The sequence below is a fragment of the Chlamydomonas reinhardtii genome, chromosome 7, assembly GCF_000002595.2.
Source record: "Chlamydomonas reinhardtii strain CC-503 cw92 mt+ chromosome 7, whole genome shotgun sequence".
Taxonomy (NCBI): domain Eukaryota; kingdom Viridiplantae; phylum Chlorophyta; class Chlorophyceae; order Chlamydomonadales; family Chlamydomonadaceae; genus Chlamydomonas; species Chlamydomonas reinhardtii.
In genome coordinates this window covers 3,774,872-3,793,106 of record NC_057010.1, presented here as the reverse complement: position 1 = coordinate 3,793,106, position 18,235 = coordinate 3,774,872, and the positions used below count along the sequence as shown (strand labels likewise).

The 18,235-nt window shown below is 65.6% G+C and overlaps 3 protein-coding genes across 3 annotated transcripts; 2 read left to right on the top strand and 1 right to left on the bottom strand.

Annotated features, from left to right (window-relative positions):
• Nucleotides 1-155: 155 nt before the first annotated feature.
• Nucleotides 156-4,328, bottom strand: CHLRE_07g338400v5 (uncharacterized protein). The gene is made up of 8 exons (XM_043064303.1): nt 3,951-4,328; nt 3,499-3,685; nt 3,071-3,226; nt 2,624-2,714; nt 1,910-2,040; nt 1,497-1,553; nt 1,199-1,274; nt 156-916 (listed from the first exon to the last, which is right to left on the bottom strand). Exons 1-8 carry the CDS (start codon nt 4,099-4,101, stop codon nt 527-529), a joined length of 1,239 nt encoding a protein of 412 aa, XP_042922871.1. The 5' UTR covers nt 4,102-4,328; the 3' UTR covers nt 156-526.
• Nucleotides 4,329-4,468: 140 nt separating this feature from the next.
• Nucleotides 4,469-10,329, top strand: CHLRE_07g338350v5 (uncharacterized protein). Its single transcript, XM_043064302.1, has 10 exons — nt 4,469-5,148; nt 5,506-5,601; nt 5,880-5,972; nt 6,302-6,554; nt 6,783-6,858; nt 7,165-7,305; nt 7,705-7,942; nt 8,214-8,300; nt 8,681-8,859; nt 9,262-10,329. The coding sequence occupies exons 1-10, from the start codon at nt 4,834-4,836 to the stop codon at nt 9,698-9,700; spliced, it is 1,917 nt and encodes a 638-aa protein (XP_042922870.1). The 5' UTR covers nt 4,469-4,833; the 3' UTR covers nt 9,701-10,329.
• A 179-nt stretch (nt 10,330-10,508) lies between these two features.
• Nucleotides 10,509-18,214, top strand: CHLRE_07g338300v5 (uncharacterized protein). Its single transcript, XM_001700024.2, has 10 exons — nt 10,509-11,170; nt 11,252-11,320; nt 11,424-11,627; nt 11,690-11,794; nt 12,143-12,229; nt 12,408-12,515; nt 12,790-12,978; nt 13,348-13,509; nt 13,769-14,269; nt 14,555-18,214. The coding sequence occupies exons 1-10, from the start codon at nt 10,880-10,882 to the stop codon at nt 16,505-16,507; spliced, it is 3,669 nt and encodes a 1,222-aa protein (XP_001700076.2). The 5' UTR covers nt 10,509-10,879; the 3' UTR covers nt 16,508-18,214.
• The last annotated feature ends 21 nt before the right edge of the window (nt 18,215-18,235 follow it).

Sequence of the window (18,235 nt, the reverse complement as noted above, 5' to 3'; positions counted from 1 at the left end):
CTACAGGACGGGAAGCAGCCCTACGGCTTATATTGCGCAGTCGAGGCCACGTCGGACACAGCCAACCGCAACCGATGAAAGGCCCCGGTGACACAAGACGTTTACGTGCTAGCTCCTCATCCCCAGCAACTTCACAAGCCTCAGAGAAATCAGCGCCGCGAGGTCACTTACAATGAGCTGAAGCTGGAGGCAGACGGGTACATCATTGCCGTCTACGTCAAGTCACGCAACAGTCTTGCGACTTGTTCCCGAAACGCCTCGCTTTACAAAAAGTTGAAAGCAAGTTGATCGCGCCTTGGCATGTCGGCAGCTGTCCGTCCATTCCCACGTGTACCCACCTCCGCACACAACCGCCGCCAGAGTCCAAGCCGTCCACGTCAAGTCCAACTCGGAGCCAGGACTTCTCCTCCCTCGCAACCAGCTCCTCACCTCCTGCTCCTCCCCCTCCCCCTCCCCCTCCTCCTCCTCCTCCTCCTCCTCCGCCTAGTACGGTTCCCCTCCGCCGCCGCTTCGTCCGCCACTCCGCCTAATACCCCTCGTCCTCGTCGTACTCACCCCCGCCACCGCCCTCGTGCTGCCCCTCATGCTGCCCATCCCCCTCCTCGCCGCCCCCCTCCTCGCCGCCCGCCCCACCTGCCTCCACCTCTCCCCCGCCCCCATCCCCTCCATCTCCCCCACCCCCCGAAAGTGCCAGCATGACACGCTCCGGCAGCTTCCCCTCCGGCACCACGGCTCCCGTGATGACGCATCGCGCCGGGTCGTACTCGAAACGCCAGTGCTCGCCAGGCCGCGACGCCGCCGCCTCACACATGCGGTCCAGGGCTGCGTCGCCGAAGCGCAGCATGCGGGCCGCGTCGAAGGGCACGCCGGCCTCCGCCGCCATGGCAGGCAGCCGTGTGACAGGCAGGCGCGACACCTGCGGCGACGCAGCATATGCGGCCACGGTGCACAAGAGGAAGCGGGAGGAAGGGGAGGGCAGAAGTGTTAGAGTAGACGAGGCGGCTGGGTGTCGAGACTCGGGTGTGGGGCCCGGAGGTGCGTGCCGTTGACTCTACCTCTGCCTGCGCCTCCGCCTTTCCACCCCCCCGCATGCCCTCCCTGATTACCCGCTGTTCCCATTGGACGGTGGCACTTGAAACCTGTCATTCCTTTGCTCCGTCTTTCATGGACGGCAAACCTCCACCCACCCCCGGCTCACCTCCGTGATCACGCCGCCTCGGTCCCGGCCGCCCAGCACCAATGTGGGCACTCCCGCAAGGTAGGACTGCAGCCACCTGCGTGTGTGCGCCAGCGGAGCGCCGGGGAGGCGGAAACATGCTGTTTCAAGAAAACACACGGGAAAGAGTGTGAATGCACGCATGCGTGTGCACGGGATGTCGTACTGATGAGATGGCATGCAGTCACCGGCACGCACAGCACAGGCCAACACGTTGCCCTCTGGGCCGAGAGCCCGCACCACAACCGCCGGCCGCCGGCCCACCCACGGCCCCACCCACCAGCGCGGGTACTTGTCTCGCAACAGCCGTTCGTGCGCGCGTTCGCCCAACGGAATCCTGCGTTTGCAAAAGCGCGCAAGCCAAGGGGTAAAGGAAGTACTGTGTGCACGGGTGTGTACGCGGGGCCAAGGGACAAGGCACATGGCGGCACGCACGCAGGTGTGGTCAAGCATGCACCGGTACTGCCAGGCCGCCGCGCCTGCCCTCCACCTCAGCCCCGGTGTCCTGACGCGTGGCACTGACGCACAACACATACCCATAGCCACAGCCCCCCTGGTGGGTTTTGTTTGGGCTGGTGTTTACAACCCCCCATCCATCGTGCAGGTACTGCTACCGCCATCAAGTGCCTCGAGTTGTGTACTGGAAATGGTGAGAGCACAGCGCCCCGCCTCCCCCGGCCGGTCTTGACTCACACAAAAGTTTTGAGCTCCACATATCCCACATAGTCTGCGCTGCCGTCCTCGGGCACCGCCAGTCCCGGCGGCGGAGGGTCCCAGGCGTCAGTCTCAGCAGCCATGGTCACACAGTGCCGGCCCAGACGCATCTGCGGGGAGGGTTGAAGGTTTAGGGCTGGGTTTAGGGTTTAGGGTTTGGCGCAGGTGGTGGCAACGGCACGGTAGTCTTGACTACGCTCTTTATTCGGCTAGGTGGTGATGGCTAGAATGCCGGCAATCAAATGCTGGGCGCGGTGCATGGATACAGCGGAGCGGAGTGGAGTGGAGCGGAGCGGAGGGAGGGATGCAACGGACACAACTGGAGGTCTGATGCGAGCACGCTTCATTGGACAGGGAGCAACCATGTCATGCGCGGTACGCAGCCCATACAACTCCCCAGTCCCGCCGAAGCCACACACGCGCTCGCTGAGCCGTCCCACCCGCGCAACCTCCCACCCAGCCACCCTCCCTCCCACGCCGCCCCCCAGCATTGGGTTCGCTTTGGTTGGACCTGGTGCTTGCAACCCGGATCCACCTCATCCAACCACCCGCCTAGCCACCCACGCAGCCACCCAGCTCCCGCCCCCACCTGCAGCCCCCTCCCCCACCTGCAGCCCCCTGCACTCCGCTCATTTTCACTTAGTTTGGGCTGGTACTTCCAACCCCTCCCACACCTGCACACCCCTGCCCCACCTGCACCATGATTGCGAACTCGCCGGTGGAGTCCACCACACCGCCGGACTGCTGGTCCGGCGCCTCCGTTGCCAGGGCCTCGAACTTGTACCTGTGAAGCAGTATGCAATGCTTCATGGGACACTGTAGGTGTACGGTAATGCGGCCGCCGCACCCGCACCCGCACCAGCACCAGGCGGGGATGGACATAGGCGCTTGGGTGCGTGGGTGCTTGAGGCAAGCAATCAGTAAGCACGCTGCACGAGTGCATGCGCACCGCTGTGGTGCAATGCCCGGGCGTGGGCCGGGGGCGTGTGTTTGGACGAGGCCACACAGCGACGCACCCGCAAGCACGCACGACCTGTGCGCTCTCCCCTCCATGGTGGCCTCTGGGCCCACTTGGTCTTGAGCTACTTGGACATAAAGTACCTCCCCCCCCCGGGCCCCCCACACCCACCCCGCACCCACCCGTAGTAGGTGAACCTGTCGGGGTCGGTGCCGGGTGTGTGCTGCTGCTGCCCCGGCCGCTTGACGATGTCCAGGTATAGGCAGGAGCCACACCACACGGCGTCTATGACCCAGGGGTCCTTGGGCTGCAGCGGAGTCAGCAACAGCTTGTTCAGGCTGGGGGAAGGGAGGGTGAGAGGGACGGAAAAGTCTGTTGACGCCAACGTCACACAAGCCCTGCCGAAGGGCATGTAAGCCCCGCGGAAGCGCCGCCCAAACCAAACCCCACCGCCACGTCCATTCCACCGGCCCCTACCTGCTTTTGAGAGCGGCCCCCGGGCCCTCACTGACCTCCACCGCCCCTCCCTCCTCCCCGGCCCCTCCTCCCCCGCCGCTCCTCCCTCCCTCCCTGCCTCCCTGCCTCCAGGCCCCTCCCTCCCCGGCCTCACTTGTTCCTGAAGGTGACCACGCTGGTCCTGTCCATGGGCACGCCGCCGTACTGCGCGCCGTACACAATCACCTCCACCGGCACCGCGTCGTCAGGGTCGGACTTGCGCACCCAGGCCTCCGGGTAGCCAACGTTGAGGTCCGCGCCCGCCAGGCCCGTGTCCACGTCCGGCCGCAGCGTGCGCAGCGCTGCGGTGGCGTGGTGTGTGGGCGTAGGGTACCGTGTGGGCGTGTGTACATGTACATATGTAGTTATGGCAGCCCCCCAGTCCGCCCTCGGCATCCTTGCCCCACCACCCTCCCCCCTTTCTTTCTGGGTGTACTGAACAAACGCCCACTTTGCGGACCCGGTATGCAAACCCCGTATGATGCTTCTCAATGGGTACGGCGAGGAAGCCATCCCAATGCGACTGGCGAGTTCAAACCCTCCCCTAGCACCTCCCCACTCACTCACCCCCTGCATCGCCGTACAGGTACTGCCCGCCCTCCGCCTCGCTCTGCCGCGACCAGCAGAACACCTGGTGCGGCATGCTCATGGCCACGTGCGGCGCATTGGGGCCAGCGGCCTGATCGGCACGCAGCCAGTCAGACACCGAGAACTCCATACCAGTGACGCAAATGTCACGGGCGAGGGACGGCACCGAGTGTCGGTATGGCACGCTGGCGGTCAGCACGCGCTTCCGGCCGCCCTGCTGCTCTCCCCACCCCTCAAACAGGCTTTTCTACATATGATGGCGGCGAGAAGGCTGTGGTGCTTATGAGTGGCGGGAAAGGGCTTGGGACACAGCGAAGGATGGTTTGCACCGAGGCGCTCAACAGGTTGCAGTATTTGTTTTGCAGTATTGTCGGGTGTACATCGAGAGCTAATGAAAGGTTGCTAGCATTCATCTACGGTCTGGAATGCAATCATCGACATGATGTTGTCGCTCAGAATTGGGTCAGCTGGTCAGGTCGAGCCCGGCTGGACAAACAGAACTGTACTTTAGCTCTCCGAACCACAGCCATACAGTAGTAAACACCCAGGCTTGTGGAGCTGTTCTAGTTGGTCCTCGCGCGAAGCAACTTTGCAACAACCCGCGTCACTTCTGCGCCAGGTCCCTTTTCATATTTGCCGGTGCACTTGCAAGTAAGCCAGCACCACAGCAGCGGGGCGCTAAAGCTGGCATTTGAGCGTGAGGCTCTCGCCTTCCGGCATCTCCCAACCACCCGGCCTCTCGCTCTCGTCATCCAGCTGGATTTGCCCGCCTCCTCGACTGGTCCACGTCGGTACCGGCTCCCCGCCTCCTTCCGCCCAGCCCGCGCCCCGCAGCTGCAAGCGCCTCCCGGGCTAGGCCGCCATGCAGCTGTTTCGCGCGGGCCCCGTCGCGGGCCCGTGCGCCGCGCGCCGTGTGACGCCGTCACTGGGAAGCCGTGCAGCCGCGCCCGCCCGCGCCTCGCTGGCAGCGGTTGCGCTTCGGCCATGCGGCCTAGGCGCTGGCGTGGGCCTGGCGCCTCGCGACCGGCAAGCGCAGGCGCGCACACCGCTCTTGCCGTTGCTCCCGGCGCTGGCGCCGGCGCAGCGGCAGCGGCCTGGCCGGGCCGCGGCGACGGTGTGCGCAGCGTCGTCCGGGCGTGAGGCGGGCTCGGACTGGGCGCCCAACCCTGTAGAGCTGGTGAGGCGGCTGAGCGGGCGGTGGGCAGGGACACGCCTGTATGTCTTTCTGTGGGTAGAGGGGCACGCCTGTGTCCCTAGTGGGCGGTGGCAGGGGTGCGGTGGCAGGGCGCGCTTTCACATGCCCGTTTCTGGGCAGGGGCACGCTTACCTCCCTACATGTGGGCAGTGGCATGCAAACCGTACCTGGCCATCCGGCGACACCGTACCTTGCTATCAGGCGACGCTGGCTGCGTTGTTGCCGCGAGAGGCCCCGGCATGCCTGGGCGCGCCCTCAGCGTGTGGCTATCTGTGTGGCACCGCACTCACCTGTGCCCTCCGTGTGTGTATGGTGTGTTGCCCGTGCTGGCGGCTGCAGGTGAAGCGCGAGGCGGGGCTCCAGAGTAACCGGCTGGAGCCCGACCTGCGGGAGCGCGTGGAGTCGGCCATTGAGCGGCTGGGCGGCCGGGTCACAGTGAGCTGGAGTGCTGGGGTCCTGGGCACGGGTCCTGGGGTGCCGGGGTGATTGGGGGGAGTGTTTTCTGCATTCCGAGGGCCAGGGAACAGACAGAAAAAGGTATAGGGTGGTTGTGGCTGACAGCGAGGACTGGGTACTGGGTACCTTACTCGGCGGGAAAAGCTGGGCTGGACGGGTTGGCTGGTACGCTTCGGCCCACCTCACCTTGGCACTTAGGCACGTCGCCTAACCTCGCCTCACCTCGCCTCATGCATCCACCCCCCCGGTGTCCTCAGGTTGGCGACGTGGCGGCTCGTGCCGGCGTGAAGCTGGCTCAGGCGGATGAGGCGCTCAAAGCCCTGGCCTATGACACGGCGGCAGCGCTGCAGGTGTGCGTATGTGTGTGGGGTGGTGGTGGTGGTGGTGGTGGTGTAGACACCAGCCTCGACTAAACCAAAACCAAGCGAAACTTGCGGAGCACAGTCAGAGGCTGCAGATGTGACACAAGCGATGATACGTTGGGGTGGGGGCCCAAGAGGAGGGGCGGAACAGTCCGCCGGAGCTAACGGGCGGTTTCAAGCGCCCCTGTCTGCGCTACCCACTCTTTCATCGATATGAACTTGCCTCTCTGCCAGTATAATGTCGTGGCACGGCATCCAAAGTCTTGCACCAGACTTTCTATCTTACCATCGTACTGTCTTCCTCCGCCGCCCCGCAGGTGTCCGCTTCCGGCGACCTGGTGTACGCCTTCGCGCCCGACTTCCGCTCCCGCCTGCGCAGCCGCTCGCTGCTGGTGAGCACGCTGCTGCCGCTGGGCCGGCGGCTGGGCGGCGCCCTCAGCTACCTGGCGCGTGTGGCCTTCGGCACGGCGCTGGTGGCCAGCGTGGTGGTGGTCTGGCTGGCGGTGATGGCGCTGCTGCGCGGGCGCGGCGACGACCGGGATGACCGGGGCTACCGCGGCGGCGGCTTCGGTGAGCGCGCGCGCGTGCTTGCATGTGTGTGTGTGTATATGTCAGTGAGTAAGTAAGTCAGTAAGCAGCACAGGCCGTACCTTTCCCCCTCTCCCTCCCTCTCCCACTGCCTTCCTCCCCCTATTGGGACCTATTTCGTTGGGCTCGGGCACATACTCCTAGGCTACAACTTCGCTTCCTCTTCATTACTTATGAATGTATTCCCCCTCCCTCTCCCCGCACCACCAGGCGGCGGCTACTACAGCGGGCGTATGTTCATGGACGTGACGGACCTGTTCCTGTACTGGGACCCCTACTACTACCAGTGAGTGGGGGACTGCAAAGATGGGGGGGCGAGGGAGAGGGTATTGGCGGGGGGGGCGGGGCGGGGGCGGTACGGGGGCGGTACGGGGCGGGGGCGGGGCGGCGCGGGATGTGTGGGGCCGGCGCGGCGTATGGGCGGACTGGCCTGGGGGTATTTGAAGTCCAAGCCCAACGCTGCCTAGCCCTAGAACCCGAAGTTGGCCATGAGAAGGGTTCGGGGTTGTAGAGGGTGCGGCGGCGACTGCACGTCCCGACCTCGTGCCGTGGCCCGCACACCGCACACCCGCCACGCCCCCACGCCCTACAGGAACACCGCGCAGCGCGTGGCCAACGGCGAGCAGCTGAGCTTCGTGGAGTCCATCTTCTCCTTCGTGTTCGGGGACGGCGACCCCAACGCCGACTTCGAGGAGCGGCGCTGGCAGCGGCTGGGGGAGATGATCCGAGCCAAGTGAGTGGGTGGGCGCTGGAGGGCGGCACGGGAAAGGGGCGGTTTGCACCAGGCTCCCACTGGAGTCATATCTGGGGGCTGCAGTGTCGCCGGGGGAGTTACATTCATGATTAGTTAAGGAAGTGGTAGACGGTAGACCATCTTGCGGAACATGAAGCGTTACCGACGATGTCGCCGGGGGAGGGGGGCTCTGGGAGCCGGTGCGGTTGTCGGGCCCTGATTGTGCCGCAGTTGTGCCACAGCGAGCCGACCGGCGTTACACGCTGCAAACCTTGTACTCCTTACGTCCTGTAAACTCTGTACACCTAATCTCGAGCACCCGCCTATCGACGTTCTAGTGTTCAACACATACCGTAGACACAACAACACGCAATAAAACCACGAACCCCATGCCTTCAGGGGCGGCGTGGTGACGGCGGAGGAGATGGCGCCCTACCTGGACCCGCCCGAGCCCGCAGACCCCCCCGGCAGGCCCCTGTACGACAGCAGCGGTATGACAGAGACGTACATCCCCTACCCGGATGAGAACTTTGTGCTGCCGGCGCTGATCAAGTTTGGCGGCGAGCCGTCTGTGGACGAGGCGGGCCGCATCCTGTACCGCTTCCCGGCGCTGCAGCTGACCGGTGTCAAGGGCAAGGTGGGCGGGGGCGGGGGGGGGGGCGGGGGCGGGGGCGGCGGGGGATTACAAACTACCATGAAATAGTTAAGGAAGTGTTAGATGGTAGACAATCTTGGGGAACAGCAATGGGGGGAGGCGTGCGGGGGCAGCTCGTCATGAGGCAGGCGAACGCTGCTCGGCGCCTTTGCATTACGCGCGGCTGAAGTGACACGCTGTCTTGCCTGGGGCCTCTCCGTCTTGACGCTTGTGTTCTCTTGTGGTTTTTCCCTCCCTCGCTTTCACCCTGCAGCGGCCCGCCAACCGCTTCAGCCCTCAGTCGTCCTTTGAGGTGCCCATGGAGCGGGACTGGCAGTTCACAGCGGCAAGCGGCGGACAGGTGCGGACAGGCCCCCGTGCCCTGGCACTCATGTCGCAACCCCGAATACCGGTAGCAGCTGTCGCACCTTGCACCCAGGCGTGCCACCGCCCCGCCCGTCTTCAACCAAACCCCAAACCCCACCACCTGTAGACGCTTCCGCCGAGCACACTGCTCACCATCACTCCACGCCATACCACGGCGCCCCTCCCACCACAGCACACCACACCACACCATCTCTTCTCCGTCCTCCCCAACCCTCCCTCCCAATCCCTCCGCTCCCCTTTCCCCTTGCAACTAAAGCCGCTACCTGTGCTCCGCTCGTTTCAGCTTAGTTTGGTTTAGCTTTGGGCTGGTATTTACAATCCCCAAAACCCCTCCGCTCCCCTTTTCCCCCACAGGTGGCGGGCACGGTGTTCTTGGGCCTGCTCAACCTGGTGGGTGTGGCGGTGCTGTCCAGCCTCATGGCCGACCCGCGGGCCGTCTACGTGCTGGCGGCGCAGGGGCTGGGCTTTGTGCCGGGGCTGCTGGGGCCGCTGCAGCTGTACGCGGCGGCCTTCTTCGCCATACCCGCACTACGGTGAGGGTGGACTAGGGGGCTTGACGTGGCGTGGCGTGGCGTGGCGTGGCGCGGGTTGGGGTGGCGTGGAATGGGATGGGATGGAATGGAATCGGATGGGGTGAATTGGGGTGGAGTGGCATGGGGCGGGTTGGGGCGTATGGACTTCCAGCGCGCGGTGTTTGCGTGGGGCGGGGCTAGGACGACTGCGGCACCGATACTCGGTCTGGGATGGGAGGGCCCTTGCTGCCAATCGCGTTGCGCGGCGGGGGCGGTGATTTTGGACTGTCTGGCGGTCTCGTTGCAGCGGCCCTTCTTTCTGTTCACGTGTCTCCGCCGGACACCGGGGCATCTGCTGAAACCCTTCCCCCTGCTCCTCCCTCCTCCTTCCTCCTTCCTCCTCCTTCCTCCTCGCGTGCACAGCTGGCTGATAAACTCGAGCCGCAACCGGCAGATAGACGCCCGCAACGCCGCGCGCGCCGCCGCCGCCGGGCTGCTGAACGGCCCCGCCGCCGTCGCCGGCTGGGTGGCGGACAAGCTGGCGGCGGCCCGGCAGCTGGGCTCCTCCTCCTCCGCCTCCGCCTCCAATGCCAATCTTGTGGACCGGCCTTTTGAACGGCAGCTGGCGCCGCCTCGCCTGGGGCCGCGGCTGGTGGGCGACGATGACGTGGTGTACGACAGCGGGCGTGAGGCGGAGCCGCAGCTGCTGGAGCGGGATCTGGACGACTGGGACAGTCGGCTGTCGGGGCGGGAGGCTGGCGGCGGCGGAGCCGGGGCGCGGCGGGCAGGCGGCGGAGGGGGCACGCGAGGGAGCGGGAGTGGGAACGGCGGCGTGGCGCGTGGCGGCCGGTTCCGACGGTAGGGACGGTAGGGTGAGGTAGGTGTGTGTGTGTGTGTGTGTGTGTGTGTGTGTGTGTGTGTGTGTGTGTGTGTGTGTGTGTGTGTGTGTGTCTGTGTGTGTCTGTGTTTGTCTGTGTGTGTTGTGCAATGGGGGAGCCGTGGAGGCGGTGGCGGTGTGCGTCTGGGCAAAGGTGACACGAGAGAGAGCCTCGGGATTGCGAGGAGTTGAGCTGATAGAGATGATGTGCGATGGGACAGTCTTAAGGCAGGTTGCTGAAGTCCCGTAGGGTGCAGCTGATTCCCAGACCCCAGCAGATTGCAAACAATTTGCAGAGGCAGGGCAGGAGTGCGCAGCTGGTCGAACGCAGGAGTTACTATACCGACAAGCTGCTGGCCGGCTGCAAGTTTGCTGATCCGCATTCCTCACGCTCCGGGCGCCCGGTCAGGCGTTAGCACCGCACGGATAGAGTTGGTGTGGGAGCCTGTGTGGGGTACGGGGACGGGGAACGTGCGCAGCGCGGCTGCGTGACGAGCACAGGCGTGACACTGGTGGGGACGCCGCGTTGGCGAGAGGTTTCATACCGTGGGGGCATGCCGCACCCGTGGAGGTCACTGTAAGTGCAAGATGGTAAGATGTAATGGACGGCCGCTGCCTTGCACGTCGAACGGGAAGCGTGGTGCGCGCAAGCGGGGCAAGCGTGCGGGGCGCAAGGGGGGCTCTAGGGCCCCGCCCGCCAGCCAAACCGCCGCACTCGCGTTGCTCACTGCCATGACGTATGTCATCATACCGCTTTGTCATTGGAGCCCATCGCGCATCGCCGCGACCACGAGACAGTGAGGGACCGCATCAATCGCCGGACTGTTGCCCGACGACTTCAGGTCTGACAGCTTCCGCCTTCAAGGGCCTCCTCTCCAAACAGGGCACAGGCAGCATGCAGTTATATATTTGCAGCTGTAGAACGGGACTTAAGTTGGCCAAGGGCGGAACGCGGCAACCGGAGAGTTGGGGCGCACGGAAACTAGGAGCAGTGGCGCCAAGGCAAGCACAGTCGAGATAGAAAAAAGTTTGCTTTGCATGATAGGCTGGGGGAATAGTCCAACGCTTATACGAGAGATTGGTCCGCGAGGGCGACTGGCTAGCAACATGCAAAACACACTCCGAAGCAACCTGAAAGATAACAAAAATAGACGATGCTGTAAAATGATAACTATTTCAGCCCGCGGGCCCGTGGGGTTAGCGCTGCCGGAGCAGCGCGAGCAAAGCCTCGCGCAGGCGGTGAAGAGTCCCCCTAGCAACACAAGTACTTTAGATGCGATGGCCTCAGCTACACCTAGCACCACTAGCGAGCCTGCCGAGCCCGAGGTCGTGGAGCTGGCAGCTTCGGCAGTCCAGGTCGCCCGTGTGGAGCACCGCTCGGCGTCGTTCTCTTGGGATCCCCTTGCAAAGGTCCCAGCAGGGTTTTCAGCTTGCTACGCGATCGAGCTCCAGCAGGTGGGTAGCGACGGTGCTGCATCGTGGCTTCGGACCCGTTGCGTGACCTGCTCGCCTTCGCCGGCTTCCTTGGAAACGCAGCTCGATGGCGACAGCAACCCCACGACCAACTGGGTGTCTGTGTACAAGGGAGAGTCGCTGTCCTGCAAGGTGCGTGGGGCTTCCGGCTCTCTCCCGCTCATTTGGACGACGATCGGCGTGAGCCGTCATATAGGCTTGTCCAACTGACCGTTTACGCGGTTTGGGACTTCAGGTTGACGAATTGAAGTCCGGTCGGCGATATGCCGTGCGGCTGGTTGCGAGCGTGGAGACCTGCGCCGAGGAAACTTCTGCACCTGTGGAGGGCTTGGAGGTCCGCGTGCACAACGCCGAGCACGCATTTTTCCAAACTCCGCCCTCTTTACCATCGGTGCTGCAACCACCCGCGCTGGCCCAGCGCGCGCGGAACGCATTGAAGGCAAGTCACGTCTCTCTCTCCTTGCTTAGCGGGGCTGTTCTAACACGGTATTTTGCTTGCAGCTGAAATGGAATTCGCCCGAGGACCCGGGTGGCTTGTTTGAGCTGACCTACGTGCTGCAAGTCAGCCCAGCGCCGCAGGGCATGGAGGACCAGCGGGGGCAAATGGTGAGCGTGCACGACGCCCACGCGAGCACGGAGCTCTGGGCCTAGTGTTTCTTGGTCGGGTGCGCTTGACCTAACGGGAGGGGTGCCAGCTGTTATGCATCGGCTTGCCAAGGGGCAGGGACAGCCGCTTGCCGGAAGCAGGCTAAACGCCGGGCTGGAACTGGGTGTTAACCGGGTGGCAAGCACCGCGTATGGCAAAGTATCATGGCATAGACATAGGGGCTAGACGTGACTGCACTGTGCCGCCAGGCGGTAGAGCGGGCATGCTGCCAACACTGCCACCACCGTCACCTGTACACACCAACGCGCGTCACTGACCACACCAACGACGTGGTCTGGGCTGTGCAGGGCTTCGTGGAGGTGTACCGGGGTCCGGAGCGCAGCTTTAAGGTGGCGAAGCTGCAACCGGGCGTGCGCTACACCAGCCGCGTGCAGGTGGGACCGAAGTGGGCCGCCTTCGCGTGTGGCGACTGACGCATTTCTCGAGGGCGCTATGAAAGCACAGTGCTTGCTATCTGCGAGAGCGGTGTCGCTCTTGTAGGGAAAGCCGAGGAGCGCTTACAGAATGTGAGGGCCTGGGAGCGTTTCACTGACCTGCACCCCAAATCGACAGGCCATCAACCCGCTGGGCGAGGGGCCGTTCAGCCTGTGCAGCGCCTACACGACTCAGGCCACTGTGCCGGCGGCGCCGGAGCCACCCGTTGTGCAGACGGCCTCGTCGGTGGGTGCACCAGGGCAGGGACTGGAGGGAGGAGGGACGAGTCGGGGGATTAAGGCGAGGGGCCGGACCATGCGATGCGCGCTAAGAGCACGAACACGCGCATGAATAGCTAGAAACAGCGCCCTACTCGTCGGGAGGGCGGGGTCGCGGTAAGGCAGTGCTTAGCATTCCAAGCAAGGAGGCCTCACTTTGGGCGAATAGGGTCAGGAGCAGCGCATGCCTGGCCTTCATTGTTTCACGGACGTTTTTGCATTGCATGACGGCATGCGCGCAGAGCACGATAACGCTGGCCTGGGCACCGCCCGCGGACAACGGCTCGCCTATCACCGCCTACTGCCTGGAGCGGGACGACGGCGGCGTGGGTGACTTCACGCTTGAGTACGCGGGCCCCAACACCAGCTGCACCGTCAAGGGGCTGAAGCCGGGGCAGGCGTACCGCTTCCGCCTCAGAGCCGACAACGATGTGAGCAGCGGCGGCCGGCGGCCATCGATGGGGGAGGGTACAGTCGTCCATACATAGACGGGGGTGTTATCAAGACCATTGACAGTAAGAAACATGAGACGCCAAAACGCATACTAGGTGACATCCCAGGGGGTTGGGAGTCGCGAGCCGGAACTTGCTGAAACGGGAGGGCCTACGAATGGGGTTGGTGGAGCGCACAACGGGCTGACGGAGCGGCAAGGGGTTTCCGGACGGCACATACGATGGGGGCCGGGATGCGGGGCTGTGGTTACAGATGTTTAGGTACGGGTGCCCAAGCCTGCTGAGGTCTCTGGCGGGCACGACACATGGACGGGCGCTGACTGGCTGCCTGTTTGTTTGGACGCGCAGGAGGGCAAGAGCATGTGGAGCAGCACGGCGTCGCTGTCCACGGGCGCGGCGCCGCCCGACAGCCCCGTGGCGCTGCAGGTGGTGACGGCGGGGCGTACCTCCGCCACCATGGCCTGGCGCACGCCCGACGACGACGGCGGCAGCAAAGTGGTGGCGTTCGGGGTGAGCAGGAACGGGCATACACGCATCTGGGTCAGCTGCCATCTGGGTCGGGGCCACGGGGTGATTGGGCAGCTGGATGGGTGGGACGGGGTGCTGCGCCTGCTGTGACAGAGGGTCTGAGCGTGTTCAAGCGGCTTCTGTGGCGGCATCGAGACAGGTTAAGAGGGGCCGGGTTTCAGTTGCGCGTAGAGATGAAAGGGGAGGGGCGCATCGTAACGTGGACCTGGTCGTAACCGTCGCCCCTCCCCGCCGCTCGCAGGTGGAGCTGCAGGCCAAGTCGAAGGCGGCCACGGCGTGCATGGGCAGCGACTGGCTCAAAATCTTTGAGGGCGAGGCGCACGCCTGCACCATCAACTCGCTGCGCCCCGGCTGCGCCTACCGGGTGCGCGTGCGCGCCCGCAACGTGGTGGGCTGGGGGCAGTGGGCGCTGCCGGTGGACCTGACCACGGCCTCGGACGCGCCGGAGGTGCCGCAGTCGCTGCAGCCCGCCTCCTGCACGCCCACCACCATTGTCATCACTTGGGCGCCGCCGCGCCACGACGGCGGCTCCAAGGTGCACACGTACCGCATGGAGATGGCGTCCGCGGACTGCGTGTGCGGGCGCTGCCCGCATAACGCGGCGGCGCCGGCGGCGCCGGGGCAGGCGCCGCGGCCGACGCTGTGCCCCGGGCACACGCCGCTGGCGGTGTATGCGGCGGAGGCGGTGGGCGCGGAGTTGCGGCACCTGCAGCCTGGCTGCCGGTACATCTTCCGTGTGCAGGTGGGTGTATGCATGTTGAGGGCTTGCACGTGCATGATGCCCAGCCTAGGGCGGGCCAAACAGGGCGGGGTGCAACGATGCGCAAACGAGTCTGTGGGAAGCTGCGAATTGGGTTGGGGGAAAGGGACCAAGACATGGGCGGTCAAGGCAGGGCTAAGCTGCACCGCCAAGCGCATGTGCAACAGCTAGCAAAGGGTGCGGAAACAAGGGGGTCGTCCTCACGCGAACGCACACGCGGAGCGGCAACTGGCCTAACACGTCCTGGCCTACTGCTGTTGTCCACAGGCGGTGAACCAGCAGGGCTCAAGCAGCTGGACGGATTGGGTGGCGGGCGCCACGTGCGCGGACGTGCCCACCGCGCCCGGGCCTCCGCTGGTGGCGGGCGTGGCGCCGACCGCGCTCATGCTCTCCTGGCAGGTGCCGCTGGCGCAGGGCGCGCCGGTGATGCACTACTCTGTGGAGGCCGCGGCGCTGCCGCCAGTGCCCGGCGCCATGCTGGGCGCGCCCGGCGGCGCGGGCGTGCTGCCGGACGCGCGCGCGGCGGCGGCGCTGGCATGGAAGCTGGCGTACCGCGGGCCGCACCCGGGCTGCGAGGTGCGCGGCCTGGAGCCCTACTCCGCCTACGCCTTCCGCGTGTGCGCGCACAACGACATGGGCGCCGGCGGCTGGAGTCCGGCGGTGGCGGCCATCACCGGCCACGCGGCGCCGACTGCGCCGCAGGCGCTGTCGGCGCAGGCGGCCAGTAGCTCAAAGATCGTGCTGTGCTGGGCGCCGCCGGAGCGCGACTTTGGCGCGCCGGTGGTGGCGTACACGGTGGAGATGGCGGCAGCGGCGGCGTCTTTCCGGGGCAGCGCGTCTACTGGGCGGGAGGCGGCGGGTGCGGGGGGCGGCGCGGGCAAGGGTGGCGGCGGCAGCGCGGCAGCGCCGTCGTGGTCTCACGTGTTCACGGGGCCGGCGTGCGCATGCTCGGCGGAGGGGCTGGCGCCGGGGCGGTCGTACCAGTTCCGAGTGCGCGCCGCCAACCTCTGCGGCGCCGGGCCCTTCACGGCGCCCGTGGCTGCTGCCACGCAGCCCGCACCGCCGTCGGCGCCCGGCAAGCCGGTGGTGTCCAACCGCACCTCCAGCGGCTTCAAGGTGCGCTGGGACGAGCCGGAGCACACGTACGGCTCCCACGTGGCCGCGTACGTGCTGCAGGCGGCGCAGGCAGGCGGCGCAGGCGAGGAGTGGGTGGAGGTGTACCGCGGGCCCGAGGCCGGCGTGCGCCTGTCCGGGTTGGCGCCGGCGTGCAAGTACCTGCTGCGCGCGGCGGCGGTCAACTCTGCGGGGCAGGGGGCGTGGGGCGAGTCGGAGGCGGCCATAACGCACCTGCTGCCGCCGCTGCCGCCCTGCGAGGTGGCGGTCGCGGAGGGGCCGGCGCTTGCCGAGCCGGCCAGCGAGGCGACGCAGCCGCCTCAGGATGCGCCGTCGGGCGCGTGGGTGGCGCTGTCCTGGCAGGAGCCGGAGGCGGACGCCACACATGCGCCGGCGATGGGCTTTGAGGTCGTGGCCACGCCCAAGCCGGGCTCGGATGGCGGCGTGGTGAAGCTGAACATCACGGGCCGGCGTGGCGAGGCGCGGCTGGAGGGGCTGGCGCCGGGCTGCAGCTACAGTGTGCGGGTGCGCTCGGTGGGTGTCGACGGCACCGGGCATAGCGGCTGGAGCGAGGAGGAGACGGTGGAGACGCCGGCGCTGCCGGAGTCGGAGGAGGCGGCGGGCGGCACCGGTGCAGCGGCGGGCGGGAGTGGCGCAGTGCAGCGAAAGGGCGGGAAAAAGGGCGGGAAGAAGGGCGGTGCAACGGCGGGCGGCGCGGAGCGGGCACCGGCAAACGGCGGCGCGCCCTCTGTGTCCAGTGACGACGCTGTGTCGGTGTCGCGCGAGGTCGCCGTCTCCAGCGGGCGCGGCAAGGGCGGCAAGGCTGCGGCGCGCGTGGCGGCAGCCGCCACCACTGTCGCGGCCAAGAAGGTGCGCGCGCGCGGCTTTGTGGAGAAGCTGGTGGATGAGCGGCTGCCGCGCGGCCTGGCGTCCGTGCTGGAGACGGTGCTTGTGGCGCTGTTCACGGCGGAGTGGCGGCGCTGCATGGGCCGGCATCTAGCCTGGTACGGAAAGATCTTCATTGTGCTGGTGCCGCTGTTCGTTTTGGCGGTCTTTGCGATCAACTACTACATGTTTGGGACTGCCGCCGGCCGGTCCCAGCTCTAGCCGGCGGGGCGGCTGGTCCGGGGCCGCCAGGGCACCCCCAGCAACGTGCATTCGGTCGCGCGCCAGCTGGGTGTGGGACTATGCGCCGGACTGCGGCGGCCGTGGGGGCCATCGGATAGCTGCTCCTTATCTTATCCTGGGATTTTGCATCTGCTGCGGATTTCCTATCCTATGTCCGGGAGATGAGGTAGCGTTTAAACGGGAGACGTGGCAAAAACCACTATCTTGTCTGTTCGTTGGTCGGGGCATTCAGGGTGGAGGCAGCGCTGAATTGCCGCGGTTCAGTCGCATCTGATGTCGGCGCCCGCCGGGGGCGCGTGTATTTTTGGGGATATCGGCTGTCTAATGGCGCAGTAGAGTTCGCAGGCGCCTAAAGCCGCGGGATACCGCGCATGCGGCGTGCTTGGTGCTAGGCGACATGGGCAAGCATGCGGACCGAAGGTGGCGTTGGGACAGCCGTGCCATACGGTATGCTTGACCCAAGCTGCGGGCTGTACGAGGGAGGCAGTTCCTGAAGGCCTAGAAGACGTGCAGTATGCGGTGTGGGTCGCCGGGCTTGTGGGTGGTCCAAACAGCTGTGGAATCGCGGTGGCTGGCGCACGACCGTGGGGCAAACGAGGGTGCGAAGGAGAGCGTCGTGGTGCCTGCACCAAAACATTTGGGACCGCGGCGGGAAGTGGCAAGAGAGCAAGCGCAGGGTCTGTTTTATGTTGTCAAACTGGGTACCGCGGACTTAGCAGTCGCAACGCATTGAGAGCAAGTCTGGTATTGCTTGTATGCGTGAGGGATGCGGGGACGGATCCGCCGTGTTAACGAAGTTCCTTGGCTTGCGTAAACGTTACAAGCCGGGGTTGTCCTGCATGCATTGGGCCGACGGCCAGGGCATCGACTAGGAGCATGACCGGGCGGGCGAAGTGTTCCGAGTTTAGAGTGTACGGTAGGTGCCCTAGTGTGGTCTGGGGCAAGGCATGGTGTGTGTCTCAAGATGTGCTGGGCATCATAGCAAGTCGCACACGATCAAGTTTAGCGTTGTTAGCCCGCTGCGCCCCTGCCGGCTCCACCCTACTACCCGCCACGTTGCAGCCATTGCCGGCGGTGGCGGGAGGGGGTCGCACGGGTGGGGCGCGGCGGAATGGCCACAAGACTGGGACCCGGAGAGCGGCGCTTGGGGCGGGGGCAATTTCCCTCGCCGTTAGGTGCAGGCTGATCGCACCAACACGGAGCGGGCCGGGGGCGCATGCAGGACTGGAAGGAATGCGATTATTGGTACCGTAGTAGAGCCAACGCTGGTGGGGCGGAGATGCAATTCGGGAGCAATGCGGCACGGTATGCCCAGTATTTTACCCTGCGGGATGGGCGAAGCCGCCAGAGAACGGCTGCGGATGGCAAGGCTGCGGAGGACGGAGAGGCAACGGCGTTGGACTGGCAGGCGGACGGATTGCTGCTGTTAAAGCGTTACGGGACTGGCGCACTTTGAGCTGCACGCGCGATGGAACTACATCCGGTTGTAGCACGACACGGTTGTGATGACGGCCGGGGTGAGGCCACGGCCTCCGCTGGTGGCGGCCGTGTCATAATTTGGCCTAGTCGCAGACGGGCAGGCTGCCGGGAGCTCTGGCTCTTTGTACGGTATCCGTGACGACTGACGAGACTGGCTGCCACGGCCATGTACATCGAATCCAGCCGTTGAGCCGGGCAAATCCATGTCAGCATTCAGCGCAGGGACTG